The sequence below is a fragment of the Malania oleifera genome, chromosome 4 (genome assembly GCF_029873635.1).
Source record: "Malania oleifera isolate guangnan ecotype guangnan chromosome 4, ASM2987363v1, whole genome shotgun sequence".
NCBI lineage: Eukaryota > Viridiplantae > Streptophyta > Magnoliopsida > Santalales > Ximeniaceae > Malania > Malania oleifera.
This window is the reverse complement of record NC_080420.1, coordinates 101,874,458-101,897,020: the sequence shown is the minus strand read 5'-3', so window position 1 is coordinate 101,897,020 and position 22,563 is coordinate 101,874,458. Positions and strand designations below refer to the sequence as shown.

General features: G+C 36.7%; 1 protein-coding gene across 1 annotated transcript; it reads left to right on the top strand.

Moving 5' to 3' along the window:
* The first annotated feature begins 5,875 nt into the window (after positions 1-5,875).
* Positions 5,876-17,645, top strand: LOC131153103 (protein EIN4). Its single transcript, XM_058105153.1, has 2 exons — positions 5,876-8,560; positions 16,975-17,645. The coding sequence occupies exons 1-2, from the start codon at positions 6,815-6,817 to the stop codon at positions 17,515-17,517; spliced, it is 2,289 nt and encodes a 762-aa protein (XP_057961136.1). The 5' UTR covers positions 5,876-6,814; the 3' UTR covers positions 17,518-17,645.
* The last annotated feature ends 4,918 nt before the right edge of the window (positions 17,646-22,563 follow it).

Genomic DNA, 22,563 nt, shown 5'->3' with positions numbered 1-22,563 from the left:
GAGTAACTTTTCCTAAAATTCCCCTAAATTCTGAATACCCTAAATAGCCTTATAAAGCATAAATTATTAAACTTGACCCTGATTTAGGATTGGTGCCCCGGAAACTCCAACTCGAAAACACGCTCCAACTAGATTGTAGAGAATCTCCCCAAGAATCTCCTGACAATTTTCGTTCGTTAATTGGGCTTCAGATTTAAGAAAAATTGAGGTAAGTGTGAAAATTGGCCTTACCCCAAGAGATATGCTTACGCCGCTCCCACGACAAATCTGCTCCAATAGGAATGTCGGTGGCGGAGGTAGGAACCCAACGATATCTTCAGATTTCCGATTAGCCAAATATTGGAGAAAAAATTGAGGAGAGTGGGAGAGGAGACGAGGGAGAGAAGAGAGAGGCCAGGGGGCGTTCTGCTTCCGGCGTGAATTCAGTTCCTGAAGGTTAAAGAACCTTCAGGATGAAACGTATATATGTATATATCTTTTACTTATAACATAATATAGTATATTATATTATATAATTTAATTAATAATAATTTTTAATTAATTTATTTATTATTTTTTTAATTTAAATTTAAATTTTTTACATTTCCATGCATACAACTTTTGGGATCATTATAGAACTATAACCCAAAAATTACCAAGAACATTTATATATGTTGATCCATATCAGCACTTACCCTATCTGTAATGTCCACACCCCAACCCTAGGCTCCTAGGCTAGCTTTCCTGATGATCCTGAAAAGTGAAATTATTTATTTAGGGTAAGACACCTCTTAGTAAGACGAAATAAATTATTATCAGTGTGTGGCAAATGAGTTATCATGTAACATTATACATTCCTTGATTAACTTTAAATGTGATAGCATTTATAAACAGTATTCACACCTATATAATTGCATAATACATATATATCATTTCAATTCATTATTCGACTCAAAAGCCCCATTCACATAAACCCACACTTTACATAATCCATACATAACTAGCATTCACTGAAATTGAGGGGTCTCCTGTCGCCATCCCCCAATTCAGCCATTCATAATAACCACTCACTGAGAGGTGTTTCGTATCATCGTCCCCCAATCAACAAGCTCTCGGACTAAAGTCCTAAGGATCAGGACGTTTCGTGACGCCGTCCCCCTTTGCCCTTCTTTATAATTATCGGAGCGTTTCGTTTCGCCGCCCCCCCTTTTTTCCATAATTCATCAAGGCGTTTCGTATCGCTTTCCCCCCCCCCCCTCCCTTTTCCATATTACTTTAACAACATCAATATTTCCACAATTTCTATTCATTCACATAATCGTACCAAACTATCAAATCCATAACTCGGTATCAAATCGTCATTATCATAACTTGGTATAAAAATCACATTTCTGTACATAATTACATCTCAGTATAAATTCTCAACTTTGCATGTAATTATAACTCAGTATCACATGTCTGCATAGAATCATATCTCAGTATAAAATCACATTACTGTAAACAATCACATTTTATCTATATTATATCACACAAGATATTCCATCTAATTTATTTTTACAACTGTGACCATTAATTCTCATGCCACACAATTTAAATGCTTAAATCATAATCTGATAAACTGCCTAGGAAAAATATATTTTGTTGAAAATAAGGGTATGATCATCTCCAAATTTTACTTAAACCCATAATATGTATTTTTTCAGGGAAAATGAGATGGTTACCTTACTCACTTGGTTTTTTCCCAAATACCAATATAATAATCAATTTCCATATGCTTAAATCATTCAGATATCATATATGACATTTCTGTACTCATAATATTAGTTTTAATCGGTTAAATTTCAAAAATAAGTTGACATAATTTATTTCTCTTACCTTATCCTGAAAATACGCCTAATATGTTCATTGGAACAAACCTTAGCTTCCTAAACCTGACGAGGAGAGGGATGCCTACAAGTTTGGAGAAGGGTGAGAGACAATTGGTGGCCATAATGGAGCTTCTGGAGGACCTAGGAGAGTGAGAGAGTGAAGAATTTGGGTGTTCTGAAGTGGGAGGGTCGAATTTCTACGTGTTTCTTCGTGTTTCCTCCTCAGAGCGTCTCAGTTGTTTGAAACTGTCGACGGTTTTCCTGAGATTTCTGTAACCATCGACAATTTGGCCTTGTGCCAAACCTCTGCCTGACTAAAACCGTTGATGGTTTTTCTGAAACCTACAAAACCGTCAACGATTTGGTACTGTACCAAATCGGGTTCCCCTTATTATTATTATTATTATTATTATTTTCTGGGTCTCTATAAGATTAGGTTATATCTATAAACACTTACTAATTTTAAGTTTGATAGTCTTGTAGGTGCAACAAATGGTAATGGTAGGTTTGCATTACATTTCATTTTGAGAGTTTATGACGCTAGGTGGAGTTGGGGAAGTTGATTGCATGTGATTTATTTGCAAATTTTTCATTTTCATTCAACTTGCAAAATGATTCAATTCTTTATGAAAGGTGAGTTCATATGCATTATACTATGTCAAATGTCAATTTTTTTTTTTTTAAATTTTTTACATTTAATGGTCAATCTCCAAGCCTATGAAGGATGGGGGGATTAAAGGAGGAGATCCTCCCATTAAGAAGAAGAAGAAGAAGAAGAAGAAGAATAATAATAATAATAATAATAATAATAATAATAATAATAATAATTTTATTATTATTATTATTATTATTATTATTATTATTATTATTATTATTATTATTATAGTTTAGTTAGTTTAGTAACTATTATTGGCTAGTAATTTAAGTTTTTTTGTTGTTTCATTTTATTTATTAAAAAAATTGCCAACTCACCCCAATATTCAAATAAATCCTAAAAATGCTTTAAAATATAGAAAAATACAGAAAAAAATAGAAAAAAAGGGTTTAGAAACCAAAAAAATCATGCTTGAAGTGGGTTTTCGTGCTCAAGTTAGGTTTTCATCTTTTCTTTTTCACAAATTTAATCCTTTTTTTTTTCTATTTGGACGATGATGATGTCCTTAGATGCTCGCAAAAACTCCATCTATTTTTGAAAATACATTTTTAGGCGAATTGCATTCAAAAGCTTTCATTCTTTCATTCCATTCGGTCCATATTAAAAAATTGATTTCTTTCCCAAACTATCATTTCTGACAAAAAATATTGACGTTTCCTTTTTCTTTTTTTTTTGTATTTCAAATTTCAAAATTAGGGTTTCTAAGCCCTCTTTCTATGCTGTTTTTTTTTTTTATAGTTTTTTTCCTTTCAAAGTCATAAAGCTTTACAAGAATGGTCCTTTGGCTATCCTTCCTCACACCATCTTAAGGCATACAAGATAATTATTCCTTCTTTTCCTTTCCATTAATTTCCCTTTGATTTTCTTTTCATTTTTAAGAGAAACATTCACATGGTGACGACAACTTATTTTAGAAAAACAGATATCTCAAGGTATAATCCTTACACATAATCAGACTCTTGAAGATCTTTTTTCATAAACTATTAGGGTTTTTTTTTCCTTCCCCAAAAATAAAGTAACAACTCTGTGTTTTATTTATTTATTTATTTATTTATTATTATTATTATCTTTTTCTCATTCCTCCTTGATCCTCACCACAACACACCTAGATGGAAACCGTCATATACATATGCGTCTATAATTTTAGGCTCTACCAAAAAGTGTTAAAGGATTACAACAACAACAACAACAACATTAACAATCATTAAGTCGTACTATGGGGGGTCAATTATATCAATCCTAATCTGTCAATTCACTCGATCAAAGACACTTTTCTCCATCAACTTAAGGACAATGTTAAACAGGTACATATTTTATTTAAACCATTTAAAATTAGTTGAATAAAAAATGTTGTCCAATTAATTAATTAATGGATTGCAAATTGGCACCCATAATTAAATTATAATGAATTTTATTAATATTAAAACATATTAAGGTGGAATCATGAAAATATTGCATTTTTTTTCTTTCTTTTTTTATTACATAGGAAATCCAGCGACCAACGAACCCTTCGAACCCCTTGGTGTGGCACTAAACCTACGAATCAGTGTCCTCCACCCCCAGGTCTCACTGATCAAGGCAAAATCTGGAATGCGGATACGACTTCTATGCATCAGTTGGACGTTCGGCCAACCCGACCCCCGAGACACATCTCCATTACCATCCACGGTCCTCGCTGGCTCACAGAGAACTCTCACCATCCACAGTCCCCGCTGGCTCACAGAGCAAACTCTCACCATCCACGTTCCCCACTGGCTCACAGAGTAAACTCTCACCATCCATAGGTATCGCTGGTTCCGTGAGTGTATCTACTTGAAATTGAACCCCCGATACTCCTTCTTACTTGCTGATGCCTTTCCACCACACCATGTCCATGTGGGCAAATACTGCATTCTTTCATGTGGATGTTTAGTTGTATCAAATGAAAATTTTGTTCCTAAAATTTTACTATCTCTCTCTCTCTAATATAGAAAATAAAATAAGGGCTAAAAGAGTTCTTATTTAACTCATTTATATATGATAAAAAAAAAATATCAAATGGCCATATCCAATTAATTGGGTGCTGCAAATGAATACCCATTACCAAATAATAATTAATTAAATTGTTTTTTTTTCTTAATATCTCAATTTTTTTTTTCGAGAAATAAACCAACCACTCCAACCTTCACAAATACTAGCACAACACATTACAAGCGTAATGAAGGAAATCCAAACAAATTCAATCTAATCATTCCCCTAACTTGCTGTGGAAGCTCATCCTGACAACTATATAATCGAGATATACTAGATTCACCATACTTGGCAAAAAAATCCGCACTTTGATTTCCCTCCCTGTAAACATGTTCCACTTTGTAATGTATGCCTCTCAATGCTAATATCAGCTCTTTCCACAATTCTTATAAGTTTCAAGCCGAACACTTCCCAAAATTAATCCACTGAACCAACAAAGCAGAGACAAACAATCTCCACTTGAACAAATCCGAGATCTTTGCACACATTAATCCCTATAATAATTTATTTCAATTCAGTCATATTATTAGTTCCATAACCCAATAATGAGAAGAAAAAAAAACTGTTTTAAATAATCATCTTTTATCTCTTATCATACATCTACCACCTCAAATACCTGAATTACCTCTACAACTTCCATTCACATTCAATTTAACCCAATCTATCTCAAGTTTATTAATATCTCAACTTATTTAAGTGAAAGGAGACAATATTAAATACACAAACACATTTAGTTATTGTTTTGTTATCCTCAACAAACCTTTGCTCCGTATTAAATTTGTCTTTAATCATTTAATTCTTTTACTCTTAATTCTTATCTCATTAATCACTATGCAACTCACAATTAAGATAATTATTATCATTTTTTTTATAACTTCATTGATAACTTATACAGGCAACATTAGAAAGGTTTTATACAAAGACAATTTTTTTAAAAGAAGAAGAAGAAGAAGTGAAAGCTGATAGGTTGAAACCGAAAATAACTCTACCATTAGAAAGGTTTTCTAGAGAGAGAATTAAAAAAATAAAATAAAATCTGAAAGCTGTATTTGTTAAAATCTGAAATCGAAGAAAAAGAAAATAATAATGAAGCGCCCGTCCGCACCACATGGCACACGTGGAGCATGGAAGGGCGGGGATGTCTGAAAAAGGTAGATTCACGCCCCCTTGCCTTTTTTAATATTATATGTGTTCTGGCATGCGGAGTCCACACACCAAACTGCGTCCAGGTTCTCTTCACGTAGATGCGAGCCCCCACCCCCTCCATTCCCCAGCGCCTCTCTCATCTCGATGTGCCCATTTGGTCCTCTGTAAATTGAATGCATATAATAATTAATGTATAAAAGTCACACCCTTTTCTCCCATTGCTGTCCTATCACACTTTCTTCAGACTCAGAGAGAGAGAGAGAGAGAGAGAGAGAGTATTGGATGAGAAGATGTGAGTTCGTACTCTTTATCTCTCTCTCTCTCTCTCTCTCTCTCTTCTTCTGCAGTTGAGAATCTGAGCCAGGCCCTCCTCAACTTGCAGTCTTGATTTTGTTTGCATTTTTTTTTTCTTTTTCTGGATGATCTGCTAGTGTTTCCAAGACTAGTTTTTTAATGGGGTTCTCTGTTTTTTAATCTATATGGCGTAGGATCAGAGATCACTGTTTAGTTTTTGTTTGGTACTTCTCTGTGGTGGGTCTTCTGCCAGTTATGGAAGTTTGGTGTAGGTGTGGCTTTTTTAGAACGCATATAATATAGGCAGCACTGTTGACTAGTAAAATGTGAAGGGGGGAAAGTTGAGGAGGCCGGAAGTGGCTGCTCTTTCTGGTAGGTACCCTGTTTCTTTCCTTTCACTTTGCTCTCTCTCTCTCTCTCTCTCTCTCTCTCTCTCTCTCTCAACACTGCAGATGGACTGTCGTCAATTTTTTGCTGCTTTTATTAGAGAAATGATAGTTGGGATGAGGCTGGATGAGTTGAAGAGATCACAGTGCAGAGGATATTTTGTAAATTCAATTGAAAAATTGAATATGATTTATTTAGAAAGGTGAAGAGAAGATGGATATTGAAAATTTTGAGGTTTTGGCGAGGTGGGTATTTTAGATCTGGAAGCATATAGACTTCTTAGATATTGAAATCTGCAGATGATTTGTATGGTTTCAAATGGGCGCGTGTTTCTTTGAATATTCTAGATTTTTGTTTTCAAAAAATTGAATATCTTTACTTCGGTTTTGTGAGATCAAAACCCTTTTGTGAACACGGAGAGAAAAAGGGGGAACTACTTGGAGAGAGATGGTTTAGACGATTGATTTTGGGTGCAATGTTCAGAGTATTAGCTCTTGGATTTTTTATTTGTTCTTTTGTTGTCTGTATTTCTGCCATTGATGATGGATTCTCCCATTGTAACTGCGAGGATGAGAGCCTCTGGAGCTTGCACAGCATTTTAGAGTGCCAGAAAGTGAGCGATTTCTTGATAGCAGTAGCCTATTTTTCAATCCCCATTGAACTTTTATACTTCGTTAGCTTTTCCAACTTTCCATTCAAATGGGTCCTCCTTCAATTCGTCGCCTTCATAGTCCTCTGTGGGTTGACCCATCTGCTCAATGGCTGGACCTACTATGGCCCTCATTCATTCCAGTTAATGCTGGCTCTCACCATTGCCAAATTCCTCACAGCATTGGTGTCGTGTGCAACAGCGATAACCCTTTTAACTCTAATTCCTCTGCTTCTCAAGGTGAAAGTGAGAGAGCTTTTCTTGAAGCAAAATGTGTTGGAGCTTGGCCAAGAGGTTGGGATGATGAAGAAGCAGAAGGAAGCTAGCTGGCATGTTAGAATGCTGACCAGGGAAATTAGGAAGTCGCTAGATAAGCACACCATCTTGTATACTACTTTGGTAGAGCTTTCAAAGACATTGGATCTACAGAACTGTGCAGTTTGGATGCCAAATGCAAGTAAAACAATCATGAACCTCACGCATGAGTTGAAATCAAGTTCTTCAAAAAATTACCACGTTTCTATCCCAATAGATGATCCGGATGTTATAGAGATAGAAAAGAGCAAGGGAGTGAGGATTTTGAGGCCTGATTCGGCACTTGGGGCTGCAAGTAGCGGTCGGGACAGTGGGTCAGGTGCTGTGGCAGCAATTCGAATGCCGATGCTTCGTGTTTCAAATTTCAAAGGAGGCACTCCTGAGTTGGTCAAGACATGTTACGCCATTCTGGTTTTGGTTCTTCCTAGTGAAAATTCTAGAATGTGGAGTTATCCAGAAATGGAGATAGTGGAAGTGGTGGCTGATCAAGTGGCTGTGGCTCTCTCCCATGCTGATCTTCTTGAGGAGTCTCAGCTAATGAGAGATAAACTCAGAGAACAAAACCGTGCATTACAACAGGCTAAAAAGAATGCAATGATGGCAAGCCAGGCAAGGAATTCGTTTCAGAAAGTAATGAGCCATGGATTGAGGAGGCCAATGCACTCAATCTTGGGCTTGCTTTCCTTGTTTCAAGAAGAGAATATGAGTTTTGATCAGAAGATCATTGTTGACACAATGGTAAAAACGAGCAGTGTTCTCTCAACTTTGATAAATGATGTAATGGAGATCTCAGCAAAGGACAATGGAAGGTTTCCACTAGAGATCAAGCCTTTTCAGCTACATTCCATGATTAAGGAAGCTTCTTGTCTTGTCAAATGCTTATGTGTCTATAAAGGATTTGGTTTTGCAGTTGATGTGCAGAGCGCTTTGCCTGATCATGTAATGGGGGATGAGAGAAGGGCTTTCCAAGTTATTCTACATATGGTTGGGTATCTATTGAATGTATATGAAGGAGTAGGTTCTGTCATGTTTCGGGTGTTTCCAGGTGGCGGAAGTGCAGGTAAGAATGATAAAATGTGGGGAATGTGGCAAAACATGACTGATGGATATGTGGGCATCAGGTTTGAAATTGAGATCATTGATGGAGGTTCTGAATTGGATGATTCAACATCCATGACTTGTTTTTCTGGCATGCGATACAACAGTAGAGAAATTAAGGAAGGTCTCAGCTTTAGCTTCTGCAAAAAGCTTGTTCAGGTGAACTTGTTAGATGCTTTATGTTTGCATATTTTATTTGTTATTCCACTTTGATGCCTGCAGTTTGTTTTCACTGCTGCGCAAATAGTTGCAGTTTTTTTTTTTTTTTGCCTTTTCTAAGTAACATGTTTGATTTACTGATTTACAAAATACTGAATCATTACACTGCATTATTACTTTGTTTTTGGTGTTTCATTGCTTCCTTAATGAGCAGTAAGCAAAGAGAATACTATTAAGGAGTTTTCATGAAGTAATGTTATTTTAGTATTTTTACTGCATTCTGATGGTGGCACTAGTTTCTATAATCTTTACATTATATAAGAGATAGGGTTGTGCACAATGTATTGGAATTGGCATTGCCTTTCCATATTTTTGGGATATCTAAGCATGCTCTTACATGGATAATATATTTATAGGAAAAATTTGACGTGCAAAGCATTGTTATTTTTCTGGCTTAAAACACTGGTGTTTTTTGCTGATGCTTTGGTCTATATTTCTTTCTGCATCTGGTCTGTAGAATTGCTAAAATTGGTCCACAGTCTGAGGTTGGTAAAATTAGTTTTTAAGTTATGTTAATTTGTAATTGGCCACATTCTTATCTCTGGACCCTTATGTTTTAGCTATGGTACTGGCTTTCATTCTTAGATATAGACAATGCCTGTTGTCACTACTATTATGCCACCATTTTTTGTAGAACCAGTGTCCAACACAAGAGTGAAGTGCCTAAAACTCATATTCCTATTCCTATTCTAAGCTGTATTACATCTAGGTATTTATATGCCTCGAACCCTGGACTCATGAAAAAGCCTAGATGGATTCAAAAGTTAACGATGCTCTAAAATACCTATAAAAAATAAGAAAAAAAAAATTGCAATTTATTTATGAACTCATTAATTTAATTCAAACACTTGAATCTTTAGGCATGCTTCTAGTTGTTAGATCCAGGCAGTGCACGCTGTTGTGTATATTATTAGGTAGCCATTTAATGTAGGGCCAATGTCAAACACAAGAGTAAAAAGCCTAAAACCCAAATTTTTATTCAATACTCTGTTGCATGTAGATATTTATAGGGCTAATACTTGGAACTCAAGCAAAGCCCTAGAAAAAAAAAAAACTACTATTAAATCGTAAGCTCCTTAACTTAATCCAAACACTTAAAACTTTGAATCTTTGGGCTTGCTTCAAATGCTACATTACCACTTCATCTAAAAGCTTAAGATGTTAGATTAAGGTATGATGATACTCCCCCTGACATGTGAATCCTCCCCTATACTGTGGGTGGAAATTTTGAATAAAGGGACCGGTGATTGTTACCTAGAACTCTGGTTCAAGGAATAGGAAGAAGATCATGGTACGGATGCTCTAAAATGTGGAATGCAAGTTGCATACTTGTGTAGATATATTGATGAAAAATATGTAATGACACTTGTATATTTTGAGGAGATTTTTGGAGTGTTCCAAAATCTAGAAGATATCTTCACTTTTGAAATAGATTAATAATGAATTAGGCTCGAATTCTAATGTGATTATTCTCCCCTTTATAACTGTTAAGATTTGATTAAAATGAATGACCTAACTTGAAGATAGGCCTTTCCCTTTATTTATAAACAAATTAAATACATTCTAAAGACAATAGTACCCTTACTAACTCTCACTAATTAACATATTAACACACTCAAAATAATAATAATAATAATAATAATAATAATAATAATAATAAAAGATATATGTAACCTCTAATACTCTCCCTCAAGCTGGATCATAAATGCCATATGTTCCTCCTAGCTTGTTACAAATGAATTTAACATGAGCACCCCCCAATGCTTTGGTAAACAAATCAGCAAGCTGCATGTTCGACTTCACATAAGCGGTTGTAATGAGCTTCTACACTAGTTTCTCTCGAACAAAGTGGTAATCAACTTCAATGTGCTTCGTCCGCTAATGAAAGACTGGGTTGGAGGCAATATGAAGAGCAACTTGATTATCACACATCAACTTCATAGGTTGAGAATGCGAAAAACCGAATCCTTCCAACATGTTCTTCAACCAGACAAGATCACAAGCAGTGTTAGCCATAGCTCTATAATCTAATTTAACACTTAACCTTGCCACCACAGTTTGTTTCTTGCTCTTCCAAGAAACCAAATTACCACCAATCAAAATACAGTACATGGTGGTGGATCTCTGATTGGAAGGCAATCTAGGTCAATTTGCATCTATTTATCCACGGATATAAGTGCGACCTTGATCACGATATAAATACCTCTCCTAGGCGCACCTTTGAGATATCTCAAGATACGAATTATTGGGTCCCAATGACTTGTCTTCGGAGAATCTAGAAATTGACTCACAACACTTGTTGCAAAAGATATATCCGGTTGAGTAACTATGAGATAATTCAACTTTCCAACAAGTCTCCGATATTGTCCAGGATTAGGTAGAAACTCACCCATATATGACATTAACTTGCTGTTAGGATCCATGGGTGTATCAATCGATTTAGATCATAACAAACCAGTTTCATCCAATATATCAAGAACATACTTCCTCTATGACACAACACTTCTAATACAAGATCTAGATACTTCTACACCCGAGAAGTATTTCAATGGTCCCAAATCTTTGGTCTGAAACTTAGTCTGTAGAAAAAGTTTGAGATTCTGAATGCCTTTATCATCATTACCTGTAATGACAATATCATCCACATAAACAACAAGAAGGATCTTAGCCAATGAAGTATGACGATAAAACACTAAAATGATCCACAACACACCATCGAAGAACCAACTCAAATGCCTTAACATTGAAACGACCAAACTATGCTCTGGGAGACTATTTTAAACCATACAAAGCCTTCTTGAGCCATCATACTAAGCCTAACTCCCCCTCAGCAAAAAACCCAGGTGGTTGTTCCATATAAACCTCCTCCTCAAGGTCACCATGCAAGAAGACATTTTTCACATCTAGCTGATGCAAAGGGCAATGACTAGTGGTGGCCAAGGAAATAAAGAGACATACTGATGTAAGTTTGGCAACCGGAGAAAAATTATTAGAATAATCTAGACCCTACACTTGAGTGTATCCCTTAGCAATAAGACAGGCCTTTATACGAGCCACAAAACCATCAGGGTTGACTTTCACAATGTAAACCTAGCAACAACCAACCACAGACTTGTCAAGAGAAAGAGGTACCAAGTCCTAAGTACCATTGTCATGTAAAGCGTTCATCTCTTCAACCATAGCATCCCTTCACTCACAATGGGCTAAGGCTTCCGAAACAGATTTAGGAAGGGTAGTAAATGAGAAAGCAACAACAAAACAATAATATGAGGGTGATAAGGAGTCATAAGAATCATAGTTGAAAATGGGATGTTGAGTACATATGCGTTTACTTTTCCGAACAACAATAGGAGGATCAATATCATGGGAAGTATGATCATCAGACGAGGAAACCAAAGGCGTGGTAGTAGAAGCTAGAGGGGACTCTCTTCCTTGGAGCCGACGTCATGAATACACCTGCAAATTATGATGATCAAGATGATGAGGACTCGGATTACATAGAGGCTTAGATGGTTGGTTGGGCAAGGACAGCAACGTAGACTCTAGAAGATTAGTTCAAGGAAAAGACTCATTGAGCTTAGAAGCGCTCAATGACTGGGTGTAGTAAGGTGTAGACTCAAAGAAGATAACATCGGTAGAAACAAAAATCGATGCAACACAGGACTATAACAACCATATCCCTTTTGAGTATATGAGTAGCCTAGAAAGACACATTTTATAACACAAGGATCCAACTTATTTACCCCAAGAGTTAGTGACACGCCCCCAATATACGAGGAGGAAGAGTAAATAAAGGTGAATTAGGAAAGAGAATGGAGTAGGGAATTTTACTACTAAGAACAAAGGATGGCATTCTGTTGATCAAATAACAAGCAGTGTGTACAACATCACTACGAAACACTTTAGGTACATGCATTTGATAAAGTAAGGTGCGAGTGATTTCAAGATGTCAACTTTTTTTGCTTTGCAACCTCATTTTGTTGAGGAGTGTGGGCACAAGATGATTACTAACTGAATCATATAAGTAGTGATTTGTGCACTGAAAAACTCTTTAGCATTATCACTTCAAAGTATTCGGATTGGCAAACCAAATTAAGTCTTCATTTCAGAATAAAAGGCACAAAATATATGAAATAACTCAAAATGATATATAACCAAGCCATTCTTGAATAATCATCCACAAAGGTAAAAGGGCTTCAACGCACTAGAAACCCAACTTGGACACAACCCTACTAGAATCCTAGACATCTTAATGAACTAACGTAAAAGGGCTTCAACCCTTTTATTGACTCGGGAAGCGAAAGAAACACAATGGTGCTTTCCCAACTGACAAGACTCACAATCAAGATAGGCACAGAACTAAAACTAGGAACAAGAAATTTTAACTATTTCGATGAAGGATGACCTGGGTAATAATGAATTTGTAGAAGACCTGGTTAATAATGAATTTGTAGAAGGAGATAGCGGCTCAAAGTGATAGAGCTCACCAGCTTCACGCCCTCTATCAATCATCAATCTCGTCTTCAAATCCTGAATAACCTAAAAATCAAGGAATAATGTCATTGAACAATTCATGGATTTTGTAAATTTGCTTACATACATAAGGTTGAAAGGAAATTTGGGGATATATAAAACTGAAGGAAGAGAAATAGAAGAAGTGGCTGCAATAGTGGAACCATCTGCAAGAGTAACACAAGGTAAATTTGCAAGATATTGAAGAAAGAAGAAAAGCTAGGTATACCTGTGATATGATTAGAGGCAGCGGATCAGTGGCAGCAGAGTCTATAACCCAAAGATTAGGATGAGAAGTACTGGATGACAGGCATACTGTGTGATTACTTGTTTGGGCAAGAGATGCAATGGGAAGAGAAACTTGATGTGATGCTTGATACTGCTGGAACTTGGAATACTTTTCCTCTAACATAGATACAATACGTTGCCCCCCCTCAACCCCAAAGGTGAGGAGTCAGTGGTGGCTGCATTGGCTGCCCCCAAAGGTGTGAAGTTATTGGTGGCTGCATTGGCAATACGTGAAGGTCTACAATGAAGATTCCAACACTGCTCAATAGTATGATTATTCCGACCACAATGAGTGCACTTGAGAGGAGTACCTTTGCCTCATCCGTCTCTACCACTACGACCACTGGAACCACCGCAATAACTTTTGCGGTTGTTTGGTAGAGAACTAGAATCACCTTATGTAGCAAAGGCTGCCCTCTCAGAGCCAAATGCAAGAACAAGAGAATGTGTGCTAAAGGAAGCATGAAGGACACGAGAATAATATCAGCAAATGATGGCAGCTCGACACTATTGAGTATCTAGGACCGAATTGCCTTAAACTCAGGTCTCAAGCCTGCTAGAACACAAAGAACTCCCATCTACTCCCTCTGCTTCTGCATCTTACAAACATCGACAATTATAAGTTGCACGATGTTAAGATCCTCATGTATACGCTTAATCTCTCCAAAATAATTTGCAATACTCCTATCTCCTTGTTGTAACTGAAAGAACTCCTGGGATAAATCATACATACGTGTAATGTTAGTGGAGTATAGAAGTTTGACATAATCCCAAATCTCCTTGCATGTATCTAGATGTATGCACATTGTGCATTTGTGGCTCATCGAATTCCATAAAAAGGAAACAATCAAGGCATCTTCCTGAACCCACTCGTCTTTTCTCTTCTCATTAGAAGAATCAGATTGGAGCAGGTGGTTAGATTTCCCTAATCCTATTAAATAAATCCAAACAGCTTTAGGCCATTGAACATAGTTCTTTCCATCTTCTGGAACCCACACGTCTTTTCTCTTCTCATCAGAAGAATCAGATTGGAGTAAGTGGTTAGATTTCCCTAATTTTGCTAAATAAATCTAAATAGCTTTAGACCATTGAACATAGTTCTTTCCATCCAACTTTGAGTCGTAATTTGTGGCAATGATGTAGGGAACAAATTTTTGGGATTCATAGATTCCATCCCAACACTCACAAATCAGAAACCACACCGAAAACAAGAAGATCAATCAAAACTAATTGCGACAATCACAAACTATGTGAAGCACCGACACAATGACGGACGAGGTGAACAACTCACCAATGGATATAGCACTGCCACAGCACTCACAAATCAGCAACCACATCAAAAACAAGAAGAACAATCAATAATATCACAAACTATGTGAAGCACCGATACAACCATGGACGAGATGAACAACTCACCGACGGATGTAACACTGCCACAGCCTCACAGCAGAACATACAAATGCTGCCACGACTCCAAAAAACTCACAAAGAAGCCTTCACAAATCCTGAACAGAAATTAATGGAATACTGCAAGTGCATGGTCGAAAAAGGTTCAATTTTTGTGCAAAAAACTGGCCTAACAGCTTGATATTATAGTCTAAAGAAGGAATCAGAGAATGGCAGAGGGAAAAAAAATGAAAAATGTGGTCGGAACTTCACTCATGCGCCAACGCATGGGGTCGGCCCTGCCAGCATTTGGTTGGCACATAGGATGTCCTCCGGCGATGGGGTTTTGTGGGGTGGGTCGTCAGGGGGGGTATGTTTATGGGTGTATGGTTGGTTTTGTAAATTAATATGGGATGGAGATGGATCTGGGAAGAACAGCCGCGGGAATGGTGTTTTCTGGCAACGGCTGAGGGGAATAGGGTTTAGGTTGGATCAATACCATGTTAAATTTGATTAAAATGAATGACTTAACTTGCAGATAGGTCTCTCCCTCTATTTATAATACAAATTAAATACATTCTAATGACAAAAATACCCTTACTAACTCTCTCACTAATTAACATATTGACACACTCAATAATAGTAATACTAAAAAACATATATAACGTCTTAACAATAACTAATAAAAAAAAATGATATGTGAAAAATATTGCATTAAAACTTAGAATTACTAGAATTAGCATTCCAAATGAAAATGTACCCTCTTCTAGAAAGATTTACCAATACGCGGTCTGCTAGGTTTGCATTTTCTATTAAATATGACCTAGGATTTTGTACTGGATTCGAGGCCATAACATCTCCATGTTAGACAACCGCTTAGGTTAAAAGTCTAAGTTGTTAGATTGAGGTATAACATGGTTTAAAGAACCTTAATGCATGTTTTAAGGTTCACCTTAGGGCAAGGCTTAAGGAAAACACCTAGAAAAACAATGTTGGGGCCTAAGTGATTTTCGTACCAAGGTTTGAGGCCCTTGTATCTTGTGACTTGCCTTTTGTCTAAACATACACCTTTTACGGTCATTAATAGTGGGAGAATATTATGATAACACTAAGAACATTTCATAGAAAGCAAAATTACATACTGAATCTGCTGAATTATTTGAACTGACATTTTTTGGTCATAATATTAAAATCTACTTTATTATTTATTAACAATTGTTTTACTGAATTGTTCATGGGATATTAGAGGCACCAAATTGTAACGAAGGTTATTTTTGGCTTTGTTTCTCTTTTTTTTCTTTCTTGTTTTATTTTTGTTCCAATTTTTATTTGTGATAAATTGATAAAAGGATGAGTTTCTTTCTGGTTTTATTTATTTGAGTTTTGAATTTTGTGCTGCTAAATAGTGTGATAAATTCATGCCAAGACTTTTCTTGCAAACGAACATCTACCTTTTTTATTTAATTTTTTTTTCTTTTGTCTTGCTTTATTTTCTTCTAAGTTCAAATATATTCAAAAAATTGATAGTTCTACCTTATGCTTCGAGTCTTGCACGTTGCATGTGTGAGGATGAAATACGTCACTTCTGCATCTTGCCTTCTAAACAAGATGCAATATTTAACTCATTTAGAAGACATTGGGATATTTCGCTCCTTAAGAACTATGACAGTTGATTAGCACTGAAATCAAATCCTTGTGTTTCAATATTTTGTTACCTTTGTTATCTTAGACTTGGTGTTAACAAATTTATAATGGTAGGATGCGTCTTGACCACCAAACAGTTGGTAACTTTTTTTTTTCAAACTACATTCTTTTTTTTCCTATTAATTTTAGTTTTATAAAATTTGAGAATTAGCGTGATTGATCAATTTGTAATCATTGATGCCCATTTCAGGTCCTAGGCAGTTGCGGACTAAGTTTGTTCCATGAAATTGTTTAATTACGCAACTTTACATGTTAGCAAATATGTTTCATTTGAGAAACCAAATCAATCTATATTTGCTTTTTCTCTTATTGAAATCAATGATAGGATTTAGGAAGTATGTCCAGGAATCAAGACACGTGTCACATCTTCTGGATGCTTTTATCGTGGTTCTGGTTTTCACTTGGGCATATTTGATGATAAAAGTTTAATGACTTCCGAATTGTCTTTCTGAACAAATCTGCAGATGATGCAAGGTAACATCTGGGTATCGTCAAGTTCTCAAAATCGAGCACAAAGCATGACACTCATTCTCAGATTTCAAATTCAATCACCATTAGGAAGAGCCATGGTTGAAGCCGGGTATTCCACTGACCGATCAAATTCGAACTCTATGTTCAGAGGCCTTCGAGCTATATTAGCAGATGATGACGACGTAAACCGAAGCGTGTCCAAGAAATTGCTTGAAAAGCTGGGTTTCCAAGTATCAGCTGTTTCATCTGGGTTTGAATGCCTGAGTTCTCTGGGCCCTGCTGGAACTGCTTTTCAAATTATTCTGTTGGATCTTCACATGCCAGAAATGGATGGATTTGAAGTGTCAAAGAGAATAAGGAAGCTTCGGATTCAGAACCCACCGTTGATTATAGCCTTGACAGCAAGTGCCGAGGAAAATGTGTGGGAAAGATGTCTGCAGAATGGAATGAATGGTCTAATTAGAAAACCTGTGCTATTACAAGGAATGGCTGATGAGCTTGGGAGAGTCCTGGTACGAGCAAATGAAGGTATGTGAAGAAGCCAATTGTCAGGATGGCTCTTTGATGAGCTAAGTGTTCACTCTTCAAGATTGTGACACAGCATTGTGCAACTCAGCATTAACACTCAATAGTACAAAAAATGCATCTGTGGTTTCATTGACCATTTCCTCGGTTAAAAGCTTAATCACGGTAACTTAATCACTACGCTTAGTTGAATGTACTCCAGAAATCTAACAACCAACAACCTTCAGGGACCTACAAAATTGAAAGTTTTACACTAGTTAAAGGCACGTTTAGTTGCATAAAACAATGTCCATTTCTCATTTCATTTTTTAATAGAATACCCAAAAAAATGCTGCTTTATTTCAAAGTTATCCAACTTTTGTATAGGAAATTTTGAAAAAAAAAAAAAAAACACTAATCTTTGTGCTGTTTTCCAATGTCTCCATATGAAGTGCATGTTACATTCACTAGTGAATCACTTAGTTCTGAACTAATTGTTTTTCCCTTTTTTTGAGCCTTGAGCTTGTGGTTTGTGCGTCTGTGGTACTGCCCTTAGCAAAGCAATTTCATTTGTTGCAATTTATGTTGCACATTGAAAGAAGTCCAGAGCTCATGAAGCCTAATGAAATCTTTAGGAGCAGGGGAAGCTAAAAGACGAACCCATTTTAATGCAAGTCTGGTGGAAATAGGCCACATTCTAAGGGGGCGTTTGGTTCACAAATGCGAGTATAAGTAATGTAGTATTCTAGTAAACTTATAACATACCCACATTTGGTACAATTCATAAATATAATATTCCATCCATCTAATATTACCATTTTGTATTTTGTTCATGTCATTACAACTAATACCAGTGGGGAACCTAAAACAAACCTGACGAAAAAAAAAAAAGTTGGTTCTGGTATTAGACATTACAATAGAGAAATTTCTAATTTTTGTTTTTCACTTTTAGGATTTGTTTGGAATAGAATTTTAATTGGGGAAAGGAAAGGATTAGAAAAATAATAAGTATTAAAAAAATATATTTTTATTTATTTATTTATTGTGGCTTTTATCACAGCCGTTGGGTCGTCGCAACGATTGTATGGTGTCATATATATGTTTGTAAGTTATGGAAAAAAGAGTGTTGTTGTGATATGGATCGTATAATGAAGATGCACAACAGAATAAACAATAACAAGTAAATGTAAATAACACATACACAACTAGAATAAGATCAACACAAAGATTTACGTGGTTTGGCAAAGCCTACATTCACGGAAGTAATGACACACAAATTTCATTAAGGAAATCAAAATGTACACAATACACTTCTTTAATGATTATCCCTCTTCTCAAATATGCCCAAATGACATATATAGATGTTCCTCGGAGGTTTTCCCCTATTTGCCCAACCAATGAACGTTCAAAAATTCAAAATTCAGAAAAATTGCCGCAGCTCAGGTGCCTCTCATCAACGAATACAGAGCCTCGTCGACGAGACCAAGAAAACCATTTGTCGAAAAATATAGGGCTCTCGTCGACGATGTCAGAAATCTGAAAAATTCCTGCTCTCGGTAATTATTCGTTGACAAGCTTCAAAGCCTTCGTCGACGAACATCTGTTGTTCCCTCGTCGACGAGCATAGGCCCCTCGTCTACGAGCATAGGCTCCTCGTCTACGAGCATAGGCTCCTCGTCGACGAGTTCTGCTGTGCTGGCCCCTTCATGTTTATCCTCCTTCCTTCTTTGCTTATAAAAATAGAAGTATAAGAGCCATAAATAACAATCTCTACCTTGGTGATTATACGCCCCTTAGGAGAATCTAAAAAACATGAACCGTTTCTCTTTGAACTTAAAAACACTTGGTTGGGTATGTCTTCCTTTTATCACTTGGAGACATGGAGTAAGTCCAAGCAATGCTTGAACTTCTCTGTAGTAACTGATTTGGTCAAAATATCTGTTGCATTATCAGATGTGTGAACTTTCTCTAACACAAGTTCACCCGAAGCAATCAATTCCCGAACTCTATGGAACCTCACATCAATGTGTTTGGTCCTAGCATGGTATACCTGATTCTTCACCAAGTAAATGACACTCTGACTATCACAATACAGCACCACACCATCTTACTGTAACCCCAGCTCTCTGACTAAACTAGTAAGCCATAAGGCTACCTTTGCAGCTTCGACAACTATCATATACTTCGCCTCAGTCGTGGACAATGCAACCAGAGACTGTACCATGGATCTCCAACATACTGGTCCTCCTACAAGGGTAAACACATATCCCATTATAGACCTTCTGTCATCCATATCTCCAGCATAATTTGCATCAAAAAACCCCATAACTAAAGGACAACCCTGTTGCTTGCCGAACATTATGCCATATCCCAATGTACCCTGCAAGTATCTAAGTATCCATTTGACGGCTTCCCAATGCTGCCTTCCTAGACTAGAAAGGAACTTGCTCACAACGCTTACCACATGAGCCAAATATGGCCTCGTACATACCATGACATACTACATTAAACTCCCCACGACATTAGCCTAGGGGACCTTTGACATGTCCTGGATTTCCTAATCCGAACTTGGGCAATTTACAGTAAACAACTTGAAATGATTCGCTAGAGGTGTACACACCAGTCTCACATCAGCCATGCTAAACCTCTCCAACACCTTATGCACATAACAGCCCTAAGATAACCATAATCTTCCCGCAGTCTCGTCTTAGCAAATCTCCATCCCAAGTATTTTCTTGGCTGAATCAAGATCCTTCATGTCAAATTCCTTATGCAACAGTTCCTTTAACTGATTCACCTCAGTTAAATCTCTTGTAGCTATCAACATGTCATCGACGTACAATAACAAGAAAACAAGAGAACCATCCTCAAGTTTATTCACATAAACGCAGCAATCATACTCACATCGTTTGTAGCCAATCTTCATCATGTACAAATCAAACCGTTTATACCATTACCTTGGAGACAGTTTTAGCCTATAAAGAGATTTCTTCAACTTGCAAAGAAAATTTTCTTTTCCTGGTTCAATGAATCCCTCCGGCTGTATCATGTAAATTTGTTCCTTCAAGTCATCGTGAAGAAACGCCGTCTTCATATCCACTTGTTCCAAATGAATATTGTAATAAGCTACCAACCCCAACACAACTCTGATAGAAGGATGTCGGACCACTGGAGAAAAGATCTTATCACAAGCTATCCTTTTTTTTTTTTTTGTGAGTATCCTTTTACCACCAATCGTGCCTTGAATTTTTTTCTTTCCTTTTCTGAAATTGCCTCTTTCTTCCTATACACCCATTTGCAACCTATCAATCTCTTCCCATCTGGAAGTTCCACCAAATCCCAAGTTAGGTTCTTATGTAATGATTCCATCTCCTCAATCATCGCTCCCATCCACCTATCTTTCTCTTGGTCATGCACTGCCTCTTAAAAAGAAGTTGGATCGTTGCAACAAGTAAGGAAAGCATAAGATACTAACTCATAAAAACCATACCTTGGAGGAGGCCGAATAGTACGTCTAGATCTTCTTAACAGAATATCGTCGACTTGCTGGCTTTCCAAGCTAAAGTTCCTTGCAACCACAGGACCATGATCATTTTCGTTGCCCTGAGCTTCCAACTCCACCTGCACAACATATTCATCACTGCCCTAGCTTTCTGGCTCCTGTTTTTGTTCATCAAACTTTTGAGTACATTTCACCATAGCCTTCTCATAAAGACTACATCTCTACTGATCACCACCTTGTTTGCCATTGGATCCCACAACTTATACCCCTTCACACCCTTTGGATATCCCAAGAAGATGCAACAACAATGTGACAACCCGAATAATAATGGGATTTAAATAATAAAGAGGAAGGAAAATGGAAACAGTAACAGAAGGAGAAGTCGACTTCGTCGACGAACGCAAAAATTCGTCGACGAATACAAGGGAATCGTTGACGAAGAGATACCGAGAGAGGTCTGAATCGATTGAATTTTGTCAAAGAGGATTGAATTTCGTCGATGAAATTATTGAAGGACTCGTCGACGAATGACGTGGCTCGTCGACGAATCCAATTCTATAAATATGAAAAATCCGAATTTTAACTTCCCCATTAAGCTAACTCACTCCTCTCTTTCTCCCCTTTGGCCCTCTCTCTCTCTTTCATTGATTTTGGGCCAGATTTACGCCAGATCGACAATCCAAAGTCACCACGACGCTCCTGGGGAAGTTCTCTCCAAATCTACCAAAGCGGATCGTTGGTGAAAGCAAGTTGGAAATCATCCCTAAGTTGAGGTAAGACTTTTTAAGCCAAATTTGGTCTTATGGTAATTATAAGAAATGATGTACACGTAGAAATACTGAAGTTCAATACTGAGAGTTTTCAGTTTCAGGGTATTGATCGGGAAATCCTACGGGGGGTAGACCAGGATATTTTAGGGGCTTTCTCAGTAGCCAGGTAAGGGAATAAACTAAAGCAGTTACTTTTTACACAAATTATTATTATTTACGAGTAACTTGATTTCCTGAAAATATTTACGATATTTGAATATTATGGAATGAATGTATGTTTGATAAAAATACTACCAATGTGATGATACGTATGTATATGTATGAGATGCCAGAAAGTATGATTTTTAGAATATAATGTATGGTTTTATACAGCAAATGTGTGGCATGAATATTATTTTCCATGTAAGAATATCATAATATAACGATGATACGAATGAAATATGTTTTGTGAAATTATGAAAGAGTACAATATATTATGATGATTTTGAATTGCATGGTAATTAATGTAATTTCAAAACGATATTATGATATGTTCAGCATGAGGCCATAATTATGATATATTCGGCACGAGGCCGTAATTATGATATGTTCGGCATGAGGCCGTGAGTATGATATGTTCGGCACAAGGCCGTACTTATGATATGTTCAGCACGAGGTCGTAATTATGATATGTTCGGCACGAGACCGTAATTATGAAAGATGCTATATAATCATGTACTATATGTTATCAGAACCCGGATGTTAGTTTAGTTCAATTCAGGGGCTCGATACCATAGCTTATAGATTAGATGTTTATGATCAGATTA

Bases quoted from the DNA above. Each gene is read 5' to 3' on its own strand.
- LOC131153103 (XM_058105153.1), top strand. From the start codon at position 6,815: ATGTTCAGAGTATTAGCTCTTGGATTTTTTATTTGTTCTTTTGTTGTC. The intron at 8,561-16,974 runs GTGAACTTGTTA...ACAAATCTGCAG, and splicing joins TCTGCAAAAAGCTTGTTCAG to ATGATGCAAGGTAACATCTG.